Here is a 21,983-nt window from a genome sequence, read left to right as displayed (position 1 = left end):
GTCCATTTAGGTCAGAAAATACGATTTTGTAGATTTATGAGTTTTTGAAAGACTTTAATTCGATTTCAAAGATCGAACATGACACCAAATTTGTGTCACACTTTCGATTAGCTTCACATTTTTTTTATGGGTTCTATACATGAAATAAGCCAACACGTGTTCGAGGAATTTTTCTTTACGCTTTTTTCTTTGGAGATATGATCTGTCAAAGTTTGCATTTTTTCGTGATTCTGACTAATCATGTACTTCTTCAAATCGTTATATCTCGGGTTCTGCCCATCGTAGAAACTTCATCTTAACGTCGCACAGTGGAGTAATCGATCCTGAAAGTGGAGATTAATTCATACGTACATTTAATTTAAAATATTTTGATGTATTTGTATAACTAGCACCAAACGAAGTAAAGAAAAGACAAATCTGAAAATAGTTTAGTGGGATTTTTTTTTTTATGTAGTTTTTTATGGCGTTACCAACTATCGAGAAAAGTTAAAAGTTAGTTGTTACTCCCATAAATAATTTTTATTATTAATAATAATTTGTTAAAATCCTAATCATCATTAATTACAAGTTAATCACCACTTCTATCATTATAATAATTATCCTCATCATTATCTTCATTAATATTTTCATCATCAACATCACCCACATCATCACTTTTTTAGGTAATTTTTTATATGATGATGAATACGAATTGTACAAATTTTCTTCTCAACAATTATCTATGTACATGTTTTTGTTAAGCCTAGAAAGTAATTTAGAATATATGTATAACCCTTAATAAAAATAATCATGATATTCGCTTGCGTCATTGTCATCACTATCAACATCTTTATCATCGCTATAAGGCTGCATAATTAACAACTGTTGTGCTTCTTTCGGCAAATCCTGCAATTTTTTTGGGGTAGTTTTCTCATACTTGATACAACAGGTCCGGAACTAATCAAAAGTTTATAGAATATATCTTTATTCGTCTTTTTTCTGTTGCATTTGCGAGAAAAATGTTTTCTGTTTCTCTTAAAATCTTTGTTTCGCGCCTCTAGAGCCTTTTCTTACAATTGACGTTTATTTTGTTCTGAACCTATAGAGGACACAAGCCAACTTTTGTTTGCTTTAAAAAAAACGTTCTTCGTGTCTACAGGACCTATTCCAACGAATTGTGACCTCAGAGATGAAATATCTCATATTTTCATTAAATTCTTTTCAATTTTCATCAGATGGCATGATACGATCTTTCATTTGTCCCGTTAAAACGCTAAATTTATCATTGAATTGATCGCAGCTAGAGTTTTTCATTATTTCATCAAGGCTTTGACGAGTAACACCAATGATATTTGAGCTCGTTCCTGTAAAGAAAATAATAATATAATTAGGCCATACTCATTCGAGGTATATGGTATCAAAATGGCACTTAGCTGCTACTTGGGCGTAATAGTTTTCCGCCACCATTCTAACCTAACCTAGGCCTTTAAAGTTATGGTTATTCTCCGTTTACCCGTCTACCCGTAACCATATTAATTAAAAATATCATCACTATCATTATTTCTATTCACTGCACTTGACATTCATGCATAAAAATAGCAACACTATAAACAATAACAACGATTATAATTAACACTAAAAATATGCAGTATGTACCATTCTTTACGGTTTCACATAGGGTTGCCAGATTTTGAAACGGAGAAAATAGTACATTTATATTTTCGATAGAAAAAAAGCAGTACAGTAAAAAAGGAGTACATTTTTTTTTTAATTTTTTGTGCAATTTCTTGTTACAAATTACCATTAATAGGTACAAATAAACAAAGATATTCTAGAAATCTATTTCAAAGCAACAATAAATGTTAAAAATAAATAACTAAATGGGCTGGCGGCGGTCGTTAAAGAGATGGTGATCAAAGGGGGAGTCGGCGTGGCACCCAATTTGGCGATTTTTCTTAGGCGTCCCTAGGGACCCATAGGTGGCCTAGGTGGTCGGGGGTGCTACGCCTACTCCCCCTTCGCTCACCACCTCTTCAATGACCGCCCTTATAGGAAATTTTCCCCAACTAAATTCTACAAAAGAATTCCAAACTCTTTCTGGATATATGGCCAGTTTTTTAATTTAAGCCTTATAATTAATTTAATATTTTTCTGATTTTTATACCCGAGCGCTCTGCACCTACCTTGCTACCACCATGCCTACGCCTTTTCACTACCACATTTAACTTTGCTTACTAAGTAGTGTTTGCCACAATATGAATGGCAAAGTACAGGGCGTAAGATATTAACTGTCGCACAGGTTTTTTGAAAAATAAAACGGTCCTTTATAGATGTTGCGAAAAAGAGTATTTTTTTGTTAACTTTGTAAACACTTTACATTAATTTTATAAATTAGTTTTAAAATTTTAATCCTTATTTGCATTTGCCAGCTTTGGGAGATAAGTAAATGTGGCACTCACGTCCTTTATAGGTGTACTTTTTCTTAGAGTTTGTATAAAAAAAAGAGAAAAAAACTGTATAGGGTTGGTCGTATGAATGCCCTCCTAGTCACCGGTTCGGAGTCTTTTCGATTGCTGAGTATGAGGGCTTATGTTGGACAAAAGACGGAGTATAAAGGACCCAAATAGGGGAAATTAACCTATATTTACAGAAGATATGTAATAAAGTAACCGATGAAGACTTGTGTGCCGCTTGCGCTTTTCTCCCAAACCCGCTGGTAAACCCAAATGAAGGTTAAAATTTAAAAACGAATTAATAAAATTTTCGCAAAATCTATAAAGGTCCCTTTTATTAAAAACAAAAAAAAAACTGTGCGACAGTTATTATTTACACCCTGTATATGATAAAATATTAATAGCTGGAAAAATGAGAACAAAAGAAGTACAAAACTAATAAAGGAGTACATTTCCATATATTTTTTTTTGGGAGTACAAGGGAGTACATTGCAATAAAAAGGAGTACGTGTACTCCCAAAAGCAGTACGTCTGGCAACCCTAGTTTCACATATACCCTATAAATCACTGGACAAGTAAATTACGTCATTCTAAGCTATTATTGTAAAATTTAATAAACCCAAATTTTATTTTATAAGTCTGAGCAGATATGTACATAAATGTATATAAACTTTCTTTGATACATGCCAGTACTAAAAGTTTCGCCTTTGAAACAAGACAGTATTTAGCCTACTTTTAATAATATACATACGTATGTACCTAATAGTTATGGCTTATGTAGGGTATAAAAAAAACAGTAATTGAGCAAACAACTGACGTGGATAATAACAATATTACTTTCTTGTATGTTTTGTACTTAGTTTTCACTTGTTATGTTTGGTTTTGTTCTTCATCGAGAATTTCATGTATATTTCGCCAACGAGGTTATATTATCCCTGCAAGGAAACCGCGTACTAGTGAATTTCTAGTTTCGTACTAGTTCTTTATTGCCAAAACGGAACTAGTCCGATAGGACCTAGATCCCCACCAGTCAAAAATCGGCGAAAAGTGGTACTTTTAAAAAAGCAATTTTTTCAGTTTTTTTCACTAGAAATCTATATCTAAAGTGACGAATTTAGAAATGGTTCGGAACTATAGAAAAAGGGATGCAGAACGAACTAGATCTTATTTGTCGAATTTAGAACTACACCTTTTCAACCCAGTAATGAGAAAACATAAATTATAATGAGAAAACAAAAATTTATATTTAAAAAACCTAAATTGTATTATGAAAAGAGAAATTTGTATTGAGAAAACATAAATTATATTGAGAATACGTAAATTAATAATGAGAAAACGTAAATAGAAATGAGAAAAAGTTAATTGATAATGAGAAAATGTAAATTTATAATGAGAAATCGTTAATTTATAATGAGATCGGGTTTACTGCTTGAAGGTTTTGAAGGCGTCCGGAAAAAATTTCACACGTAGTTTTTTCATTGTGCCCACCGAAACATAACTACATTTAGGCACTAGCACGAAAAAATGCAGTTTCAAGACGATTGTGCGATTTGTCTTACAAATATGAAGTATAGCAGTGTTTCGCGTATATTAAACTGCAAACATTTATTCCATTCAAAGTATATTGCACCAATTCTATCGCGGAATGAGGCGTCCCCGATATGCAGAAATAATTTTGTTGGTGAGTTTTGATATTCATAAGTATTCCGAAGTAGCTTCTCATTTCTGCATAATGACGTAATTATATATTACTTTTTCCAGGAACACAAATTTGCGAGAGGAAAATGTATACAAAAAATACCGAGCAAGACAGGGAAAGGGTGGTGAATGCTGCTACACGAGGAGAAGATTGGGTCAAGCTTGCGCTTCACCTTGGCGTTAATTACAAAACTACACACCGATGGATTTGCAGTGAAAGCAGCACAATGAAACAAAAAACTAATGAAAGGCCAACAAAATTTTGATTGATCATTTATCAAAAATTGTTGAATGACTGGAGGAGGATTGCGGACTAACCCTACTTCAGCTAAAACAAAAACTGTTCAGGGTTTTTGGTGTCGAAGTTAGCACAACAACTGTTGGGAACCATCTTGAAGGTATGTGCTATAATGTGAAAAAAGTTCACACACAGCCTACAACGATGAACAGCCAGGAAAATAGAGAGAAAAGAGCAGTATATGTCCGGAAGCTAAATGCATCATACAGCAAGAAAAACGAATTGTTTGGGTTGACGAGACTAATTTCTATTTATTTTGCCGACATTTACCAGCTGCGCGTGGTCCAAATGTCCACGTTATAGGTGCCATTACAGCATCAAGTACTTTGCTAATGGACCGAAGGAGAAGTTCCTGCACAGCCAGCAGCTGCAGTGATTGGATCCTGCAGCTCGTACAAAAGCAAAAAAAAAAACTATCAGGAGGGGATTGCGCAAGAGCTGTGTAGCACACAACAACATTGCACGCAGATGCACTTGCGTTGCAAAACATGAGAGTGGGTGAATAATAGCAGAACCACAAATAATGGAAGAAACCCAGTTCTCATTACTTATTTAGGTATTCTCATTATAAATTTACGTTTTCTCATTACAAATTTACCCTTTCTCATTTTAAATCTGCGTTATCTCAATATCAGTTTACTTTTTCTCATTGTAATTTTCGTTTTCTCATTATACACTTACGTTTTCTCATTATAATGTACGTTTTCTCAATAGAAAGTTATGTATTCTCAATACAATTTACTTTTTCTAATTATAAACTTACGTTTTCTCATTACTGGGTTGAAAAGGTGTAGTTCAGAATTATCGACTAAGGGATGCAGCGGGGGGCTTGTTTACTTTACATAGTTATGTGTTCGGCAGCTCTTTCGTTCAAATACGCTTCTACTCTGCGCTTCGCAGATGCTTTTTCATAGTTTGGTACTACAAAACTAAAATTTATGTTAACATTTCAACATCTTGGGACCGTCTGGAATCTGAGAAATAACAGCGAGCACCTTTCCAAACTCAGCTACAGCTAAAGGTATGTAAACGTACATTTCTTACAATCATTCAAACAAATTTAATTTCAAATTGAAAACACATTTCTTCCAAAATAACTTAAAATCGCACACACGGAAGAACCAAAAAGATTGAAAAATCTTGATACTTTTTTCTTTCGTCTGTCGATTTTAGAACTGGTTCGGAACTATAGAATTTAGGAATAGTTCGGAACTGTCGGAAAAGGGATGCAGCGGGGGCAATTGACTCTTCCTAGGGCATCGCCATGTTAAATTCGCCAGTTGCTTGCTTGCAAAAGAGATTTAACGCGAACCAGTACTGGGTCTAAATGTACTAGAAGCGCACCAGTTCAGAACTAGAGATTTTCCTCAAAGGGATATAAGTCGATATACTGAAAAAGTGCGCAGACATGCCGCATCTTTTGTTTTTACAGAATGACACTATAACGTCCAAGGTATATGTATGTAAATGATTACACTTTTGCTTGATCGCACCTACTTCTCAACTATATGTCTACGCATATAGCCAAAAACCTTTTATTTTTACACCTACTATAAAAAATAAAATAAAGTACTTAGAACCATAGTAAAAGAAATCTAAAATCACCTTGTATTACCTAAATACCTGAACGAGAAAGTTCCATTGCTGTTTTTGATATATCTTTAAAAAAAACTCAGATATAGCTTGGAAATTAGAAATATTAAATCACGTTTTTCACTTTGCGCACACTCAAAGGAAAAAGTGACGACTTTAAGAGTATATTGCAAGAAAACGGTAAATTTTTGGGCAAATATTTGATTACACGCTGATGTAGAATTTTACCTACTTTCATTTGGGACTAAACCCTTTGTATTTTGAAATTAATTTTTTTAATTAATACGCAATATCGACATCAACTACCCTACTGTGCGTCGTTTTAAAGCTAAGGAAACGGGCTTAACCTTGTCCTAAAGCTAACTTAGCTATTAACACTTGAACTTTTTGAAGTTGATCTGCATAGTGAAGACCTGTAAATTAGGGATTTAAAATTATACCACCGCAATCCTTGTTTAATTCACTATAAAAAACTTGGTTAAAAAAAATGGGCGTTTTTCAAGAACTATTTTTAAAATATTTTTCTTTATGACGAGATGGTTTATTTTGTGAGAATCAGCAAATTTGTTGTAATTTGTTTTCGAAAACTTATGTTGAGATATATTTAGTAAGGTGTTAAACATCGAGTTTTTGCATGAATTTAAATTTTATTGCAGATTCCGATAGAATACCTATCCAGGTATTATATTTCTGTGTTCGTATGGAATAGTAGCTCTTGTCGGGAAGCTGGCTTTAGTATAATGCGGCATTCCTTTTATTCTTTAAACGACAAGGAATTTTTTGATGAGACTTAATAAGAATATTGACTTGCTAATATCGGAACTATTTCCTGTACGTTTATTTGCCAAAAGTTCTTCAACGGCTCGGCGCCAGTGAGTCATTCGCAATCGAATGCTGCGAATGCCGCATTATACTAAAGCCAATCTAAGTTAGCTTTAGGACAATCTTGACCATCTTATATATAGAAATGCTAAGCCCGTTTCTATATACAATCGCTCTTTAGCAGAAAATTGGTTTTTCCAAAAATTTTAGGAAAATGGTGGCACCGCCCACTTATATCATATATGTGTATCTCAAAAACTACTTGACCTATCTGGACCAAATTTAGTACACACATTTCGCTTCGGCTTCTTAAGCGCCATGTTGAAAGTTTTTGAAATCGAACAAAAACCACGGACTCCACCAACTTAACGGTTATTTCAAAAAACTCAAAGCTAGCTATATTTTTTAGGAGGAGTATGTTTTGTCCGATTTCAAAAATATTCAAGACGGTACTTCAGGAGGCTAAGCACAATGTGTATACCAAGTAGTTTTTGAGATACACATATATGATATAAGTGGGCGGTGCCACCCCCATTTTCCAAAAATGTTTAGGAAAACCAATTTGTTGCTAAAGAGCGATTGTATATATCAATTTGGAATAAATATTGATGAATTCCTTAGCCACACTGCTCAAAAAATCTGATTGTCCGGTACNCTTGAACTTTTTGAAGTTGATCTGCATAGTGAAGACCTGTAAATTAGGGATTTAAAATTATACCACCGCAATCCTTGTTTAATTCACTATAAAAAACTTGGTTAAAAAAAATGGGCGTTTTTCAAGAACTATTTTTAAAATATTTTTCTTTATGACGAGATGGTTTATTTTGTGAGAATCAGCAAATTTGTTGTAATTTGTTTTCGAAAACTTATGTTGAGATATATTTAGTAAGGTGTTAAACATCGAGTTTTTGCATGAATTTAAATTTTATTGCAGATTCCGATAGAATACCTATCCAGGTATTATATTTCTGTGTTCGTATGGAATAGTAGCTCTTGTCGGGAAGCTGGCTTTAGTATAATGCGGCATTCCTTTTATTCTTTAAACGACAAGGAATTTTTTGATGAGACTTAATAAGAATATTGACTTGCTAATATCGGAACTATTTCCTGTACGTTTATTTGCCAAAAGTTCTTCAACGGCTCGGCGCCAGTGAGTCATTCGCAATCGAATGCTGCGAATGCCGCATTATACTAAAGCCAATCTAAGTTAGCTTTAGGACAATCTTGACCATCTTATATATAGAAATGCTAAGCCCGTTTCTATATACAATCGCTCTTTAGCAGAAAATTGGTTTTTCCAAAAATTTTAGGAAAATGGTGGCACCGCCCACTTATATCATATATGTGTATCTCAAAAACTACTTGACCTATCTGGACCAAATTTAGTACACACATTTCGCTTCGGCTTCTTAAGCGCCATGTTGAAAGTTTTTGAAATCGAACAAAAACCACGGACTCCACCAACTTAACGGTTATTTCAAAAAACTCAAAGCTAGCTATATTTTTTAGGAGGAGTATGTTTTGTCCGATTTCAAAAATATTCAAGACGGTACTTCAGGAGGCTAAGCACAATGTGTATACCAAGTAGTTTTTGAGATACACATATATGATATAAGTGGGCGGTGCCACCCCCATTTTCCAAAAATGTTTAGGAAAACCAATTTGTTGCTAAAGAGCGATTGTATATATCAATTTGGAATAAATATTGATGAATTCCTTAGCCACACTGCTCAAAAAATCTGATTGTCCGGTACATATCTATACATAGTATAAAGGAAAGTCGACATTCTTTGTACGCGGTAATCTCGAAAACTATTGAACGGATTTTGACGAGATTTTCTCTAATATATTCTGTATCGATAGGAGAGTAACATTTTTTATTTAGATTTTAATAGGGTTGCGACCTGTGTAAAAAACTATAAGATCAGCACCGTTCGTTGAACTAAAAAAAGATGTGTCAAATGAAAGCGATTGGTCTCTAGAAAATCACTAATGTCTTATTTTTTAAATAGGGTTGCCATCTGTTAAGAAAATTACTATATTCAATCCTAATAAGCGTAGATGTCAGTTCTGCACCGTCACTGTCAAATGAAAAGACTTAGCGTCTAGATTTGTAATAATGTATTATTTTTCTGAGTAGCGTTGCCACCTGTTTTAAAACTATAAGATCTTCACCGTTCGTTGGATATAAAAATGAGATACCAAATGAATGAATGAATCGCATGCACAAAAACTTTAATTTTTTTGAGTAGGGTTGCCACCTGTTTAACTATCTTCTATACATAGTATAAAGGAAAGGCGAGATATTTTGACCAAGCTACTGAACGGATTTAGACAAGATTTTTTAAGCATATAATAAACGAAGTACATGATGATATATGATTTCTTTCTCCAAGTACGTAAATGTACATACATATGCATACAATCAGTGCATGGCGAAGCGTCGCGCATATTGGCCGACTAGTACAATATAAATTCAAGGCCATATTTAAAGTCGCCTAACTTCGACAATTTTTATGCGATTGCAATAAATGAGCTATCAGTTTATTTAATAATAGCTTTGGTCAATAGATGGTCAAAATTTAAATTAAGAGAAATATAGTTTTATTTATATTTTACCCGATAAAAACTCCCAACAAGCCAAGTCCGACAATATATTATGATATGCCATTTAAAAGGCCTATATATCCTCTTCGCAGATCATGTTCGATCTTTGAAATCGAATTAAAAATAGTCTTTCAAAATCTCATAAATCTACAAAATCATATTTTCTAACCTAAATGGACAGGTCGCGACCTATAAATGATCTTTAAAAAATCTATAAAAATAGGCAATAATATTTCTCATAACAACCAATCAAATTAGGGGGTAGGGTCTTGAAATTTCCGAAAGAAACATTTTCGATGGACACCCTAATGTATATACAGATGCGTGCAACTAATTAGCAACGAAATTCAAAACGATATTGTTTGCAAATTATGTTTATTTATTTATTTTTAATAATTTTCATTTAAAATATATTTCAGAAACCACAATAACAAAAGTTGCAAAGCTTGCACAAATTGCAAAAAAATTAATCAAACTTAAAAAAATCGTCATCAAAATTTCAAAATTTTTAATTAGAATAGCCTATTCAATTTTAGTATACTAAAGTGCAAGTTTCAAGTCGCTAAAAATTACCGTTGATTTTTTAGATTTTTTTTTGTGGAGGGTGTTGCGCATTTTCTTCCATATAACACATGATCAAAATATTTTTTTACATGGAAAAAAATCCGCAACACCCTCGACAAAAAAAATTCTAAAAAATCAACGGTAATTTTTAGCGACTTGAAACTTCCACTTTATTATACTAAAATTGAATGGGCTACAAAACTGCATACCCGAAAATTTTCTAAATATTCTAACTAAAAATTTTGAAATTTTGATGACAATTTTTTGAAGTTTGATTAATTTTTTTGCAATTTGTGCAAGCTTTGCAACTTTTGTTATTGTGGTTTCTGAAATAGATTGAAATATATTTTAAATGAAAATTATTAAAAATAAATAAATAAACATAATTTGCAAGCAATATCGTTTTGAATTTCGTTGCTAATTATTTGCACGCATCTGTACATATGTACATTCATGCATACATACATAAATATATTTAATATGAAATTTAAATTTTCGCATAAATTTGCGCAAGCCTCAAATGGAAATAAGGCCGTATCGAAATTATGGTTTTATTTCCTATCGCCAAGCGAAATAAAGCCATTATGGCCTTATTGCGTATGGTGTTATTGCACCGCACCTAATAGCAAGTGGAAAAAATATTTTCAAGATTAAAACTATGTCAAAATATATCGTAACCAGAACTTATTTATAGAAGCAAAAGTCCTGTTATTTTTATTAACATTTCTTTTCCATCTCAATCATCTTCAAACACATTCCCAGCATCAATCCACTCAGATACAACGTAGACGTGATTATTATCTCTACACTGACAACCTCAAAATCTATCCACTCCTTCATGACACACAAGGCCCCCTGTGGTCTTCCGGAGAGAACTCGCAGAGGTCGCGCGCGAGACAAGCCATCCACCATGCACGGTTCTTCGATGGTTGTTCATAGAAATTTTTGAGGCAAAACAAAGTCCACAAATTGAGCACGTCCTTCCGGTGATGTAATTTTTATTAGATGGGCAGTATGTATCGTAGGGTATTTCTCTACCATGTGAAAGATCCGGGCGTAGTGTTATACATTGCCGCACAAGCAATGATGGAAAAACTTCCGTTCTGACTTCATGTGGATTTGGTACACCAAAGGGTTTTGCGACATCGGAAAAGGTGCCGACAAAAGCCTTGGTATCATCGGCACACTTAATTATTTGAAGAAAACATTGACATTCATGAACGTGATTCCCATACCAGATGTCAGAAACTTGTGCAGGTTCCGGAACAACTTCTCCAGGAGGCACATATGGGACAAATCTCAGCTAATGTTTCGCCTGATAATAACGCGCGCCATATTTGAATGTAGCTCGAAAAAACGCTGGATTTCCTTAGAGGATATTGACTACGTGATAAAAACCTAAGCCGCTGCCCCTCATTGTGACCAAGCGTGTTATTTTGAAAATCCCCCTCCCCCCTGAACGGGTCACGTAGTATGGGTACGTTCCCTAAGTAGCTAATTTGTTTTTGGAAATATAAGAAAGTTACACACTTTAATTACTTCCTACATGCAGAATATGCTTGAAATATGGACTTTTCCAAAAATTTTGGAGTGAGTTCTATGCAAAAATACTATGGCGTAGCCGGAGTTGACTGATGAAAGTTTTTTGTAATACATACCATTTTCTTTACGTTTACAAGCGATTTGTTTTTCTACGATTAGGAATTTTAGGTTTTTATAAATAACCGATAAAATCGATCGATGTATAAATAAAGAAGTAATGAGTAATGAAATGAAAATGCGAAAAGATTTTTTGTATGAAATATGAGCGCATGAGTAACATTATTTCCTGCTCATTTCTCATACAAAAAATCTTTGCGCATTTTCATTACTCCTTTATTTATCCATCGATTTGCTTCATTAGTAACTTGATTTGCTTGTAACAGAATAGGCTTTAGCAAAACTGTAAAAATTTTACACAGAACCTGTAAATTTTTTAATTTTTCTCCTGTTTAAATTTAATTTTTTTTTTGTATTAAAACAAAAAAAGACTGGAATGATTGATTAATTTGTCAGAAACTATTAGTCCTATCGGAAACTGGGGTATAGACGGTTTATGGAAAATTTTGTTAGCTTTCATTTGTCGTATTCCATTTTCAGTTTGTTAAATTGGTTCATGAGAAATAAGTGACTAAGTGGAACCACCTTTTGTTTTAAGCTGAATAACGGTAAATTGAAAATATCTCGAAAACGTATCCATAGAATAAAAAATTAACTCGATTTTTGGAATCAGCGGGCGATTCTACATACCAGTTGGATAGTGGCGTATGGTGAACAAAAACCAAATTTAAACTTGTGATCCAGTGCAATTTATAAGTGAAAATTTAATTTAATTTGATATCGATGTTTTTAAATTTTTTTTTTTAACATTTTTATAATTCGGGTTTTTTCCGTACACCGAAATGACCAGGGTTTTTAAACCAATTTTAAGAAACGGTGCCAATCCTTAGCAAAAACAAATTTGTACGAAAGAATCAGTCGCGTAATTTGGCTTGATTCAAAGTGAACATTTGGAACCACACTGGCATGTTGTGGCGGCAGCTGAGTGCGCAGAGATGCTTGCTACAATTGGTTTCTGCCAGGAGTTTCCAAGTTCAAATCCCACTAGTAAAATTGCATTTTTGGTCTTTCAGTTTCTTTAGTCTTTTTGACGTCAGGATTTTTTAACAGGACTTTGAAATTTGAAAAATATGAGTAACTAGCGGTACCCCGGTGTGCTTCTCTACACCAAATATTGAAAAACGAATGAAAAATCCTGGAATTTTTCCATATGATTTTTTATTTCTTTTTACTATATTGCAGCCATGTTTATACTTGACTTAATTTATCCGAAGCATACCAACAATTTTTCACTGTTTTCGATTTTTCATGTATCTGCTGTTCTACCATATACATACGTGGTTCATGTGACAGACATAAACTGTCATTTATCATGAACCGCTGGACCGAATTCGTGCACACTTCACATAACCCATCTGCATGATAGTCCGAATATACCGTTTAAATTTGGTAGAATTCGTGCACTTATTTTTTCATTTAAGATGGGAAGTGCCACGCCCCCTTTTCCGAAACCGCACATTTTTCTCCATGAGTATGTAATTATTTCATATGTCTATACCAATTTCCAGTGATATTTCAAGAGATATACCAGACCGAATTCGGGGAAACTTAACACAAACCATCTGCATAATAGCCCGACTATGCCGTATAAATTTGGTTGAAATCTTGCACTTATTTTTTATATATAAGATGGGAGGTGCCACGCCCTCTTTTCCAATACCGCCCATTTTTCTCCATGAGTATGGAATTATTTAATATATCTCTATAACAATTTCCAGTACTCTACCACAAATATTTCAAGAGATATACAATATAAAAATTTTAGTTAGTATTGGAGGTGCCACACCCCCTTTTACGAATTCGGGCAAAATTCAGATAAACCATCTGCATGATAGCTTGAATATGCCGTATAAATTTGGTTGAATTCGGTAAAGCCGTTCTCAAGTTATAAGCTCACACCAAAAACGTGTACTTATTTTTATATATAAGATTAAAAAAAAATTTTAAAAAATTCAGTGCTATGTACCTAGAAAGCCAGTATTAAAGAGAAAATTCTGTAGAGTTAAAACAGATCAAATTTTTTGCTGCTGTCCTCACCGGTAGGTATTTATTGAAAATGTCCTTTTTAAATTTTTTCCTTGAATATCCTTGAAATTTGACAACATCCTCTAAATGGTTTGAGGCAGCTACAAAATTCCCTTGATTTTTATAACGCTTTTATCAATTTGCAATGTTGTGTGTCCAGACACCATTTATAGGTATAAAACCTTTGCTTTGCAAAGATCCTATAAAAAGTCTAGACATCAACCTCTTCGCCTGGTACCATATCAAAACTCTAGAGGTAAATGTCGCCTCGCCGCAAGTAGGTATATATTGCGCCTAAAAATATGCATTACAGCGGAAATGGACGACACGCCATTTCTTTAAATGAAATTAAATGCTGCTATATGTATGTATGTATGGCTCACTTCCAAAATGTCATTTGCAGTGTATACATCGTAAGAAGAATCATGTTCCATATTGTAAGGGTATTTTTTTTTAACTAAGCATTATGTTCCAAAATGTACACTGAGACGGTAGTAACAGTGCATCGTACAAGTATCACGGCATCACTAAAAACTTCACGAATTGAACGCTCGACAACCAACAACGAAATATTTGGCACGGGAGAGAATGAGAGTGCGAAAATGTGCGTGCATAAAAAGTGTTTCATAATGTAACAAGTAAGAAAGTCTAAGTTCGGGCGGAGCCGAACATTAAATACCCGGCGCAATTATTAAATATATGTTTTCCACCTTTCCGAAAGCTACCGCTACATGATAAGCCGGCGTGTATAAATTTTAAGTAAACTAGCGTCCTTAAATTTCAAAATATTGAAATTTCAAGAGTTTCTGAAATTTACCGTTATATGAAAAGCGGCCGTAATTTTAGTCCGATTTCAACAATTTTCAACGGTATGCTTTTGTGTGGCAAGCACAATAACCACACCGAGTTTGGTACAAATTGGTAGAACGGTTACCGATATACTTATATGTGATCATAAGTGGGCGGTGCCACGCCCATTTTCCAAAATTTTATCATAAACGTATTTCCTGGCAAAGAATTGTTGCAACCATCATTTTGAATAAATTAGCTTTAATATTTACTGATTTATCGAGGATTTCGTATTTCTCGAAATTACCGTTATATGGGATGTGGGCGTGGTTATTGTCCGATTTTAAAAATTTTCGGCCATTTGGTATGCTGTACCAGTGTCAACAACTGTGCCAAGTTTGGAAGAAATTGGTGCAGCGGTTACCAAGATATACACATGTAACCATAAGTAGGCGTGGCTACGCCCATTTTCCAAAAATTTATAATATTCTTATTTTTCGTCTAAAAATTATTGTAAATATCAATTTTGAGTGAATTATCTTCAGTAGTTACTAAAATATCGCAGTTTTCGTATTTCTGAAAATTACCGTTATATGGGAGGTAGGCGTGGTTATTGTCCGATTTTGCCCATTTTCAATACCATCCGTCCTACGCCCGAAAGAAGTACACGTACCAAGTTTCGTTAAGATATCTTAATTTTTACTCGAGTTATCGTGTGCACAGACGGACGGACGGACGGACAGACAGTCACCGCTTAATCGATTTCTCTTTTCATTCTGATCATTTATGTATACATTTGTCTATATCTATCTCGATTCGTTTTGCCTGTTACAAACAACCGTTATGTGAACAAAGTTATAATACCCTTGTGCACAAGTGCGCTCGGGTATAAAAATTTACTTTGCATATTTTTGCCGTGTATTTTAACTAACCCTGGGATTCAGTAATTCAGCTCATCTCAAGTCACTAAATTTGAGATTAGCAATTAGTGACTATTTTTGTGACTTGAGACGATTGGGATATTCAGAAGGAGAGAGTCACAAAAAGTTCACCAAAAATATGTGGTGAAAGCAAACACAGACAATCATCTGATAGTGTTTATGTATGCCTTTTGCCCGCGCCGCTCAAAGAGTCGCAATGGCCGAGTGGTCAAAGTATTAGGCTGGCAGCGGAGAGGGTCCGGGTTCAAGTCTTCCTCGGCCGTAGAAGATTTTTTATTATTTTTTTTATTTAGTTTTTTTTTTATTTTTTTATTTGTTTTATTTTTTTTTTAACAATCTTAAGATTTTAATGTTTTATAAACAAAAAAAATAATTTTTTTCAATACATTTGTATGACATAAAAGCATTTTGGTTTATTTCCTAATGAAATTCTTGTTGAACAAATTTCCTCGCTTCATTTTCGCGTTTTTTTTTTAATAAAATGGAAAGAAATAAGCTTTTTCTCCATACTTCTATTTTTCTGACCTGGTCTTAGCCAGCTGACAAATTAGTGACTTATTTTTGAGACTAGACGTGAGACAGCGTACTGAATACCAAATAGTCTGAAAATCCAAGTTCACCACCAAAAGTCACTATTAGTGACTAGAGACCGCTTACTGAGTGCCAGGGTTAGTGACCGCTTACTGAATCCCAGGGTAACCATAGCTACGTTGTACGCACACCGCAGTCAAACAGTATACATACATTGCACACATACATTTTGGAAGTCAGCGTATGTACTAAACGTGAGCACAAAACATTTTGTTTGCATAGTCTTCTGTTCTCTTTTCACTGAAAGTATTATTATTTTAATAGCTTGCAAAATTTTATAAAGACAAGACAAAAGTAGAAAATAAATAGAATAAGTAAACTTTTTAATATACCACGCATTTATAAATGGACTAAAAATTAGAAAATAATATTTCTCAGTCCCATAGAATTTGTTTTGATAAATTTTGATTTTGAAATTTTAGCAAAGTCATTATAAACAATTTATGAGATTGAAAATGAAAAGCGTGGCGCGCATGTAGTAGACCAGAATTGATATGAAGAGTAATATATGTATGTACGTATGTGGGTATATGGGTATATGAGTAACGACCGCTTAACCCTAGAATACTAACCTTATTTTTTATTCCTTTAATACTAACGTTCGCCTGTGAGGCTACTTTGAAAAAAAGTACAAATTCTGTCTTTCTAAAACCTTAATTTAAAAAGAAATGGGCTTAAACATATTTCGTATGTTTTTAAAGTAAAAAAATAAAATAATTGAATAATTTTTTTAATATTAATAAAAATAATTCGTATTGAAAATAACACATATTTTATAATCTTTTTAAAAGGGGTCATTTAAAAAAATAAAAAAAAAGCATTTAAAAGCGAACGCACTCAAACAATCCATAAATTATCTTATTCGTATTTACTTTCACACTTAAAAGGAATTAGTTGTTTATCTTTTCTATTGTGACCTGTACGTACAAATTAAATCGACTTTTTTGTATCACATTGGGCCTTATGAATAAAAATTAAGCAATGCTTTTTTCTTAAAATTTCAGATCCTTTTCCTACTCCTTTCTCCTTCTCAGGGCTGGCATCGAGTCAAACCCAGGGCCAGAAACCTACACCTGCTGTGTATGCCAGAGACGACTAAACCACAACTCCACATCTGTCAAGTGCAATGCTTGCGAGGGGTGGAGTCACCTCATAGTCTGCTCAGGACTACTTACACATCGGCAGTGGACCACATCTTTTGTGGCCCCCTGTTGCTCTAACAGAGCAGCCTCCACGGCTAACCCCAGTCCACCTGAGCAGTCCCACACAAACACCACAGCACAACAACATAACACAATAGACCACACCACAACGGCTACAGACCACAGAACACACACAACCACACCACCACCCACACGCCGCCGCCAACAACTCTTGGCTCCTCCTACAATCTGCACGGTATGTCAGACCAGGATATTCCGTAATGTGACATCAGTCAAGTGCAACACCTGCCTTGGCTGGTGCCACTTTAGGGCATGCTCAGGTCTGCGCACCACGCGAGATTGGTCGAGGAACTTCGAGGGCCCGTGCTGTGCTGCTCGGTCGCAGACCTCAACTGCGACGCCTCCCGCCGGAGCTGGAGATTCGGCAACTAGTAAACGTACATAAGCGGAAGAAGTGGGAAGAGCATCTGAAGACCTGCAACTTCACCTCTGGTGTGAGTAAGCTTTGGTCAACCGTGAGGTCACTGTCCAATCCGACGAAGCACGACGACAGAGTCGAAATTTCTTTCGGCGACCATGCTTCGTCGGACCCGGAGCGATGCGCGAGCTATTTTAGCCGGCAGTTCATACTGCATCCTCTGGTGGACAAAGCCAGGCGTCGAGTGACCAGAAGGCTGCGCAAACTGTCAACAACCTGTGCCCANCAGTACTTGGGGCAAAGACAAAGAAACGTTGCTGGAAACATACAAGGCAATAGGCCAGCCGGTTTTGAACTACGCAGCACCAGTGTGGTCGCCGGGGACTAGTAGGACGCAGTGGACGAAGCTACAGACGGTGCAAAATACAGCACTTAGGACAGCGACTGGATGCCTCCTGATGTCACCAGAACACCACCTCCACGACGAGGCGAAAATGCTCCCAATTAGGGAGCACAACACCATGCTCTGCAAGCAGTTTCTTGCTGGGAGCCACAGATGTGGCCACCCAAATAGACAGCTGCTTGCAGAGGAGCCCTCGCCGTGGCACGTCAGGAGGCATCTATATGAACTGACGGACGAAGTCCAGAGGTTCATTAAGCAACCTCTGGACCCGTCAGCTCACAGTCAGGCCCTGAACGGCATTCACAGGGACGCAGTCTCGAGTTATGTAGACTTAAGACCTGTGAATGCCGTTCTAGGCACACAAACACCGGACATTGACGCGACGGAGCTCCATCTGCCTCGGGGGACCAGGACAACAATAGCCCAACTTCGCTCTGGCTACTGCAGCAAGCTAAATTCCTACCTAAGTAGGTTAAATGCGGATGTGCCGAACGAATGTCCGGCATGCGGAGGGACCCCTCACGACTCGAAACATCTCTTCGCGTGCCCGGAAAACCCCACAACCCTAACGGCGTCGTCCCTATGGACCGACCCCATAGAGGCTGCACGCTTCTTGGGGCTGCCGTTAGTGGAACCTGACGACAACGACTGAGATATTAGCCTACCTGGGCGGGGTTGTTGTAGCCGCTACAACAACAACAACCTTTACTACTAACGTTCGCCTGTCAGGCATCAAGAGGGCTTGGAACCCAGCCGCGCAAGGCCACTGTACAATGTGCGTTTGCTAACAGCCTCGTACAGCGCTAAGCTGAGTTGGCGCGAACGTTTACTTTGATCATTAAAAGCGTTCCTGATATCGCGCGGAAACCGAATTCGTTCCGCCTCACAGGCTTAAAATCGATCTCACATTTGTACTTTCTCTGGAGAAATGTTGGGTCTATGCTATGAAGTTTTTAACCGACTTCCAAAAAAGGAGGAGGTTATCAGTTCGTCGGTTTTTTTTTGTATGTTACCGCATAACTTTGGACCACGTCAACCGATTTTTGCATCGGAAAGGTTGTGTCTCAGAGGTGGTCCCATACTAATCTGATTAAGATCCGATCAGTGGATCATGAGATATATATATATTATATATTTTTTTTTTATATGAGAGTTGAAGTCGGTTTTATTTTGCTAAAAATTACTTGTACTATTGTCAATTAAATCTTTGTATTGCATGCGCTATACGTTTTTCGTTTTCAATCTCATAAATTGTTTATAATGACTTTTGCTAAAATTTCAAAATCAAAAGTTATCAAGATAAAATCTATATTATTTTCTAATTTTCAGTCCATTTATAAAAGCGTGGTATATTAAAGTTTTTTTATTTTATTTATTTTTAATTTTTTTGCTGGCGGTGTCTCGAATTTTCTTCCATACAAAGTATGTTTGACACATTTTTTGTATGGAATAAGATGCCCAGCATCGTAAAAAAATCCCAATCACTTTAATTAAATGGGCTATAATTACGGTGACCATAAATATGGATTCAAAATGAAGGACAATTTTTCAAAAATATGCCTACATATATTTACGTAGTATAAAAATATCAAAAGAGTATTTATGATTCTAAATTCTTAATACATTTTAAACTTTAAAAATGAATCACGTTTTCTTCATCGATATTAATCTTTTTTACATGAATATTTATCAAAGTATAGTGAAACATATTATAATTACAATAGCTTACACGAAAAGTGAAAATCTTTAAAAGATTATTTTATAGGCAAATGTGGAGTCGTTCAAAACGAAAACAATACCCGTCTTTTCTTTTTTTTTTTGGTACTTTTCGCAATTATTTGTCAAAAATCGACGTCATAATAAAACAAAAATATATAATTTGTGCAGGTTGCGCTCCATAGCATCTACATTCCTAATCCGATTTTTATTATCTTTGGCTCAAAGTTTATTGTAATGATATATCTTCTTTATCAAATTTTTAAAATAATGAAAAAAAAAATAAAATGAAACGCCTGTAGCAGTAATAATTTTCATTGAAGTCGCCACAAGTTATATATTTTGGGAAGAGGCACATCAATACCCTTCGAGCTGTAAGTCGCTTACGTTGCTTTGGAGATTTTTTCATGAGATATTGAAGAAAAGCTACGAAAAGTACCAAAAAAACACTTTTTTGAAAAAATCCATCCATTGGAAAAAATCAGTACATTTTCAGGTTTTTCAGGTTTGAAAAACTACGCAGGACCGACCTTCGAAAAACAGTACGGTCCTGCAAAAAACAGAACGGATGGTCACCGTAGCTATAATACTCCGTAAGGATCGAACTGCAAATAAGTCCAAAAACATTTTTTGTTGTGCTAAATACATTGTTCCTCTGCATATAGACTTAAGACTGCAGGAGGTCCAGTTCAGTGTTCACTTTTGCTTCGCAGTCTGCATAATTTTGTATTTTCTTTGCAACATGTTAAAATTTTTTCACAGCTAACTACATTTTTATTGGTATACAGATTGCTGCGCCACAAGAACGCCTATACTCTACATGGATGGGAGGCTCTATTTTAGCGTCTCTAGACACTTTCAAGAAAATGTGGATTTCAAAACGGGAATATGAAGAAGAGGGACAACGGGCGGTGCATAGAAAAACCTTCTAAAGGAGTAACTAAAATGTTTTTATGCTAACGACTGCAAACCAATCGTTTTAATGGTCATTTTATCGAATGGCAGCAGAGTTAAGAAAAAAGGCCGAAACATCAGAACGTGTACTGTGAAAACTGTAAATTTAAATTATTTGAAAACAAATCTATAATACTGATTCGTAATATATTTGCATCGCTTAATTGTATTATAATTAAAATTGCTTATAAGAAATCTATATCAAGTTTGAAATCAGTGCAAGGATTAAAATTTTATAGCAGTATTTTCCACATAATAAAATATGCTAATGAAGTAATAGACTTTCACCCTTGTGCGGAATGCTAGGTACAGGTGGACCTTTAACCAACTTTAAAAAAGGGTTTTGTCATTCCCTTAACTTTTTTCTAATGTCTTCTGATTATTCTCAGCTGATCGCGATGAGAACAGTGGCATAACTCATTATAACTCCATAAATATGTAGCTGAATTCATTCTTTCTAACCCTGGAAGTGTTCCTTCCTTTTACCCTGTCTGTGTGCTTGTTAATCGAAGCAACTAAAACCAACTTTGAATTTAAATAACAAACATACAAAAGTTAAAAAGGAAAATACATTTTATAATTTCTACTTCTTTATATTTTTTAAAACACATTAACATCCCTGCCAGCCACGGCTCACCACTTTCCCCTAAAATTCAAACGATTTACAAACTCATTCACAACTTTTTAGTCATCTCACCCACACACTTACAAATTTTTTGTTAGAACTGTCAAAAAATGTCCCTTTGTTAGAGCTACATACCCGATAAGAATTCGTACTCTAACAAGAATTCTATGCATTAGAGCGAGCAAGTTAGAAACATCAGAGTTTTGATGACAGCATACATACTGTGAAGAAATGTCACTACGAAAATTTTGTAGGTAAGAATACGTATTTAACAATTTTATTTAATTATAATGTAATTTCTTCTTTTAGATTGCAAAACAGCAGCGACTTAGTCACATTCTTAAGGTATGTATTGAGACTTTTTGTATGTTTATAAATTTTAATTGATATTTTTGCTTGTTTACAGATTCACTATCAGCACCTTCAACGCTTGCATCTTCATCGCCAGGAGCACCATTAGAAACTTCTGCACTCAGCTTCTTCATCGCCAGGAGCACCACCAGTACCTTCTACCCTCAGCTCCTTCATCGCCAGGAGCACCATGATTACCTTCCGCCCTCAGCACCTTCAACGCCAGGAGCACCTTCAAAGTGTAGGTCCAACTTGTCAAATTTTGCAAAGTTGTAAGAAAACTTAATTTTTCTGAACCACCATAAATGATTTGCAACTGTTAATATATATCAAA

At 35.2% G+C, this 21,983-nt stretch overlaps 1 protein-coding gene across 2 annotated transcripts in view; it reads left to right on the top strand.

Annotated features, from left to right (window-relative positions):
* Arp1 (Actin-related protein 1) overlaps positions 1–20,946 on the top strand; it is a 69,672-nt gene extending 48,726 nt beyond the window's left edge. Inside the window, exon 7 of one of the 2 annotated variants that reach the window (XM_017614541.1) lies at positions 20,508–20,946. In XM_017614541.1, coding sequence (XP_017470030.1) covers positions 20,508–20,651 — 144 coding nt within the window. In that variant the 3' untranslated portion in view covers positions 20,652–20,946. The remainder of the gene's footprint in view (positions 1–20,507) is intronic. The other variant, XM_017614542.1, reaches the window with a different exon arrangement.
* The last annotated feature ends 1,037 nt before the right edge of the window (positions 20,947–21,983 follow it).

This window comes from Rhagoletis zephyria, unplaced genomic scaffold, assembly GCF_001687245.7.
Source record: "Rhagoletis zephyria isolate East Lansing unplaced genomic scaffold, Rhagoletis_zephyria_1.1 Rzeph_scaffold_00849, whole genome shotgun sequence".
NCBI classification, from domain to species: Eukaryota; Metazoa; Arthropoda; class Insecta; order Diptera; family Tephritidae; genus Rhagoletis; species Rhagoletis zephyria.
The sequence above is the reverse complement of the archived record's forward strand: the minus strand, read 5'-3'. Positions and strand labels throughout refer to the sequence as shown.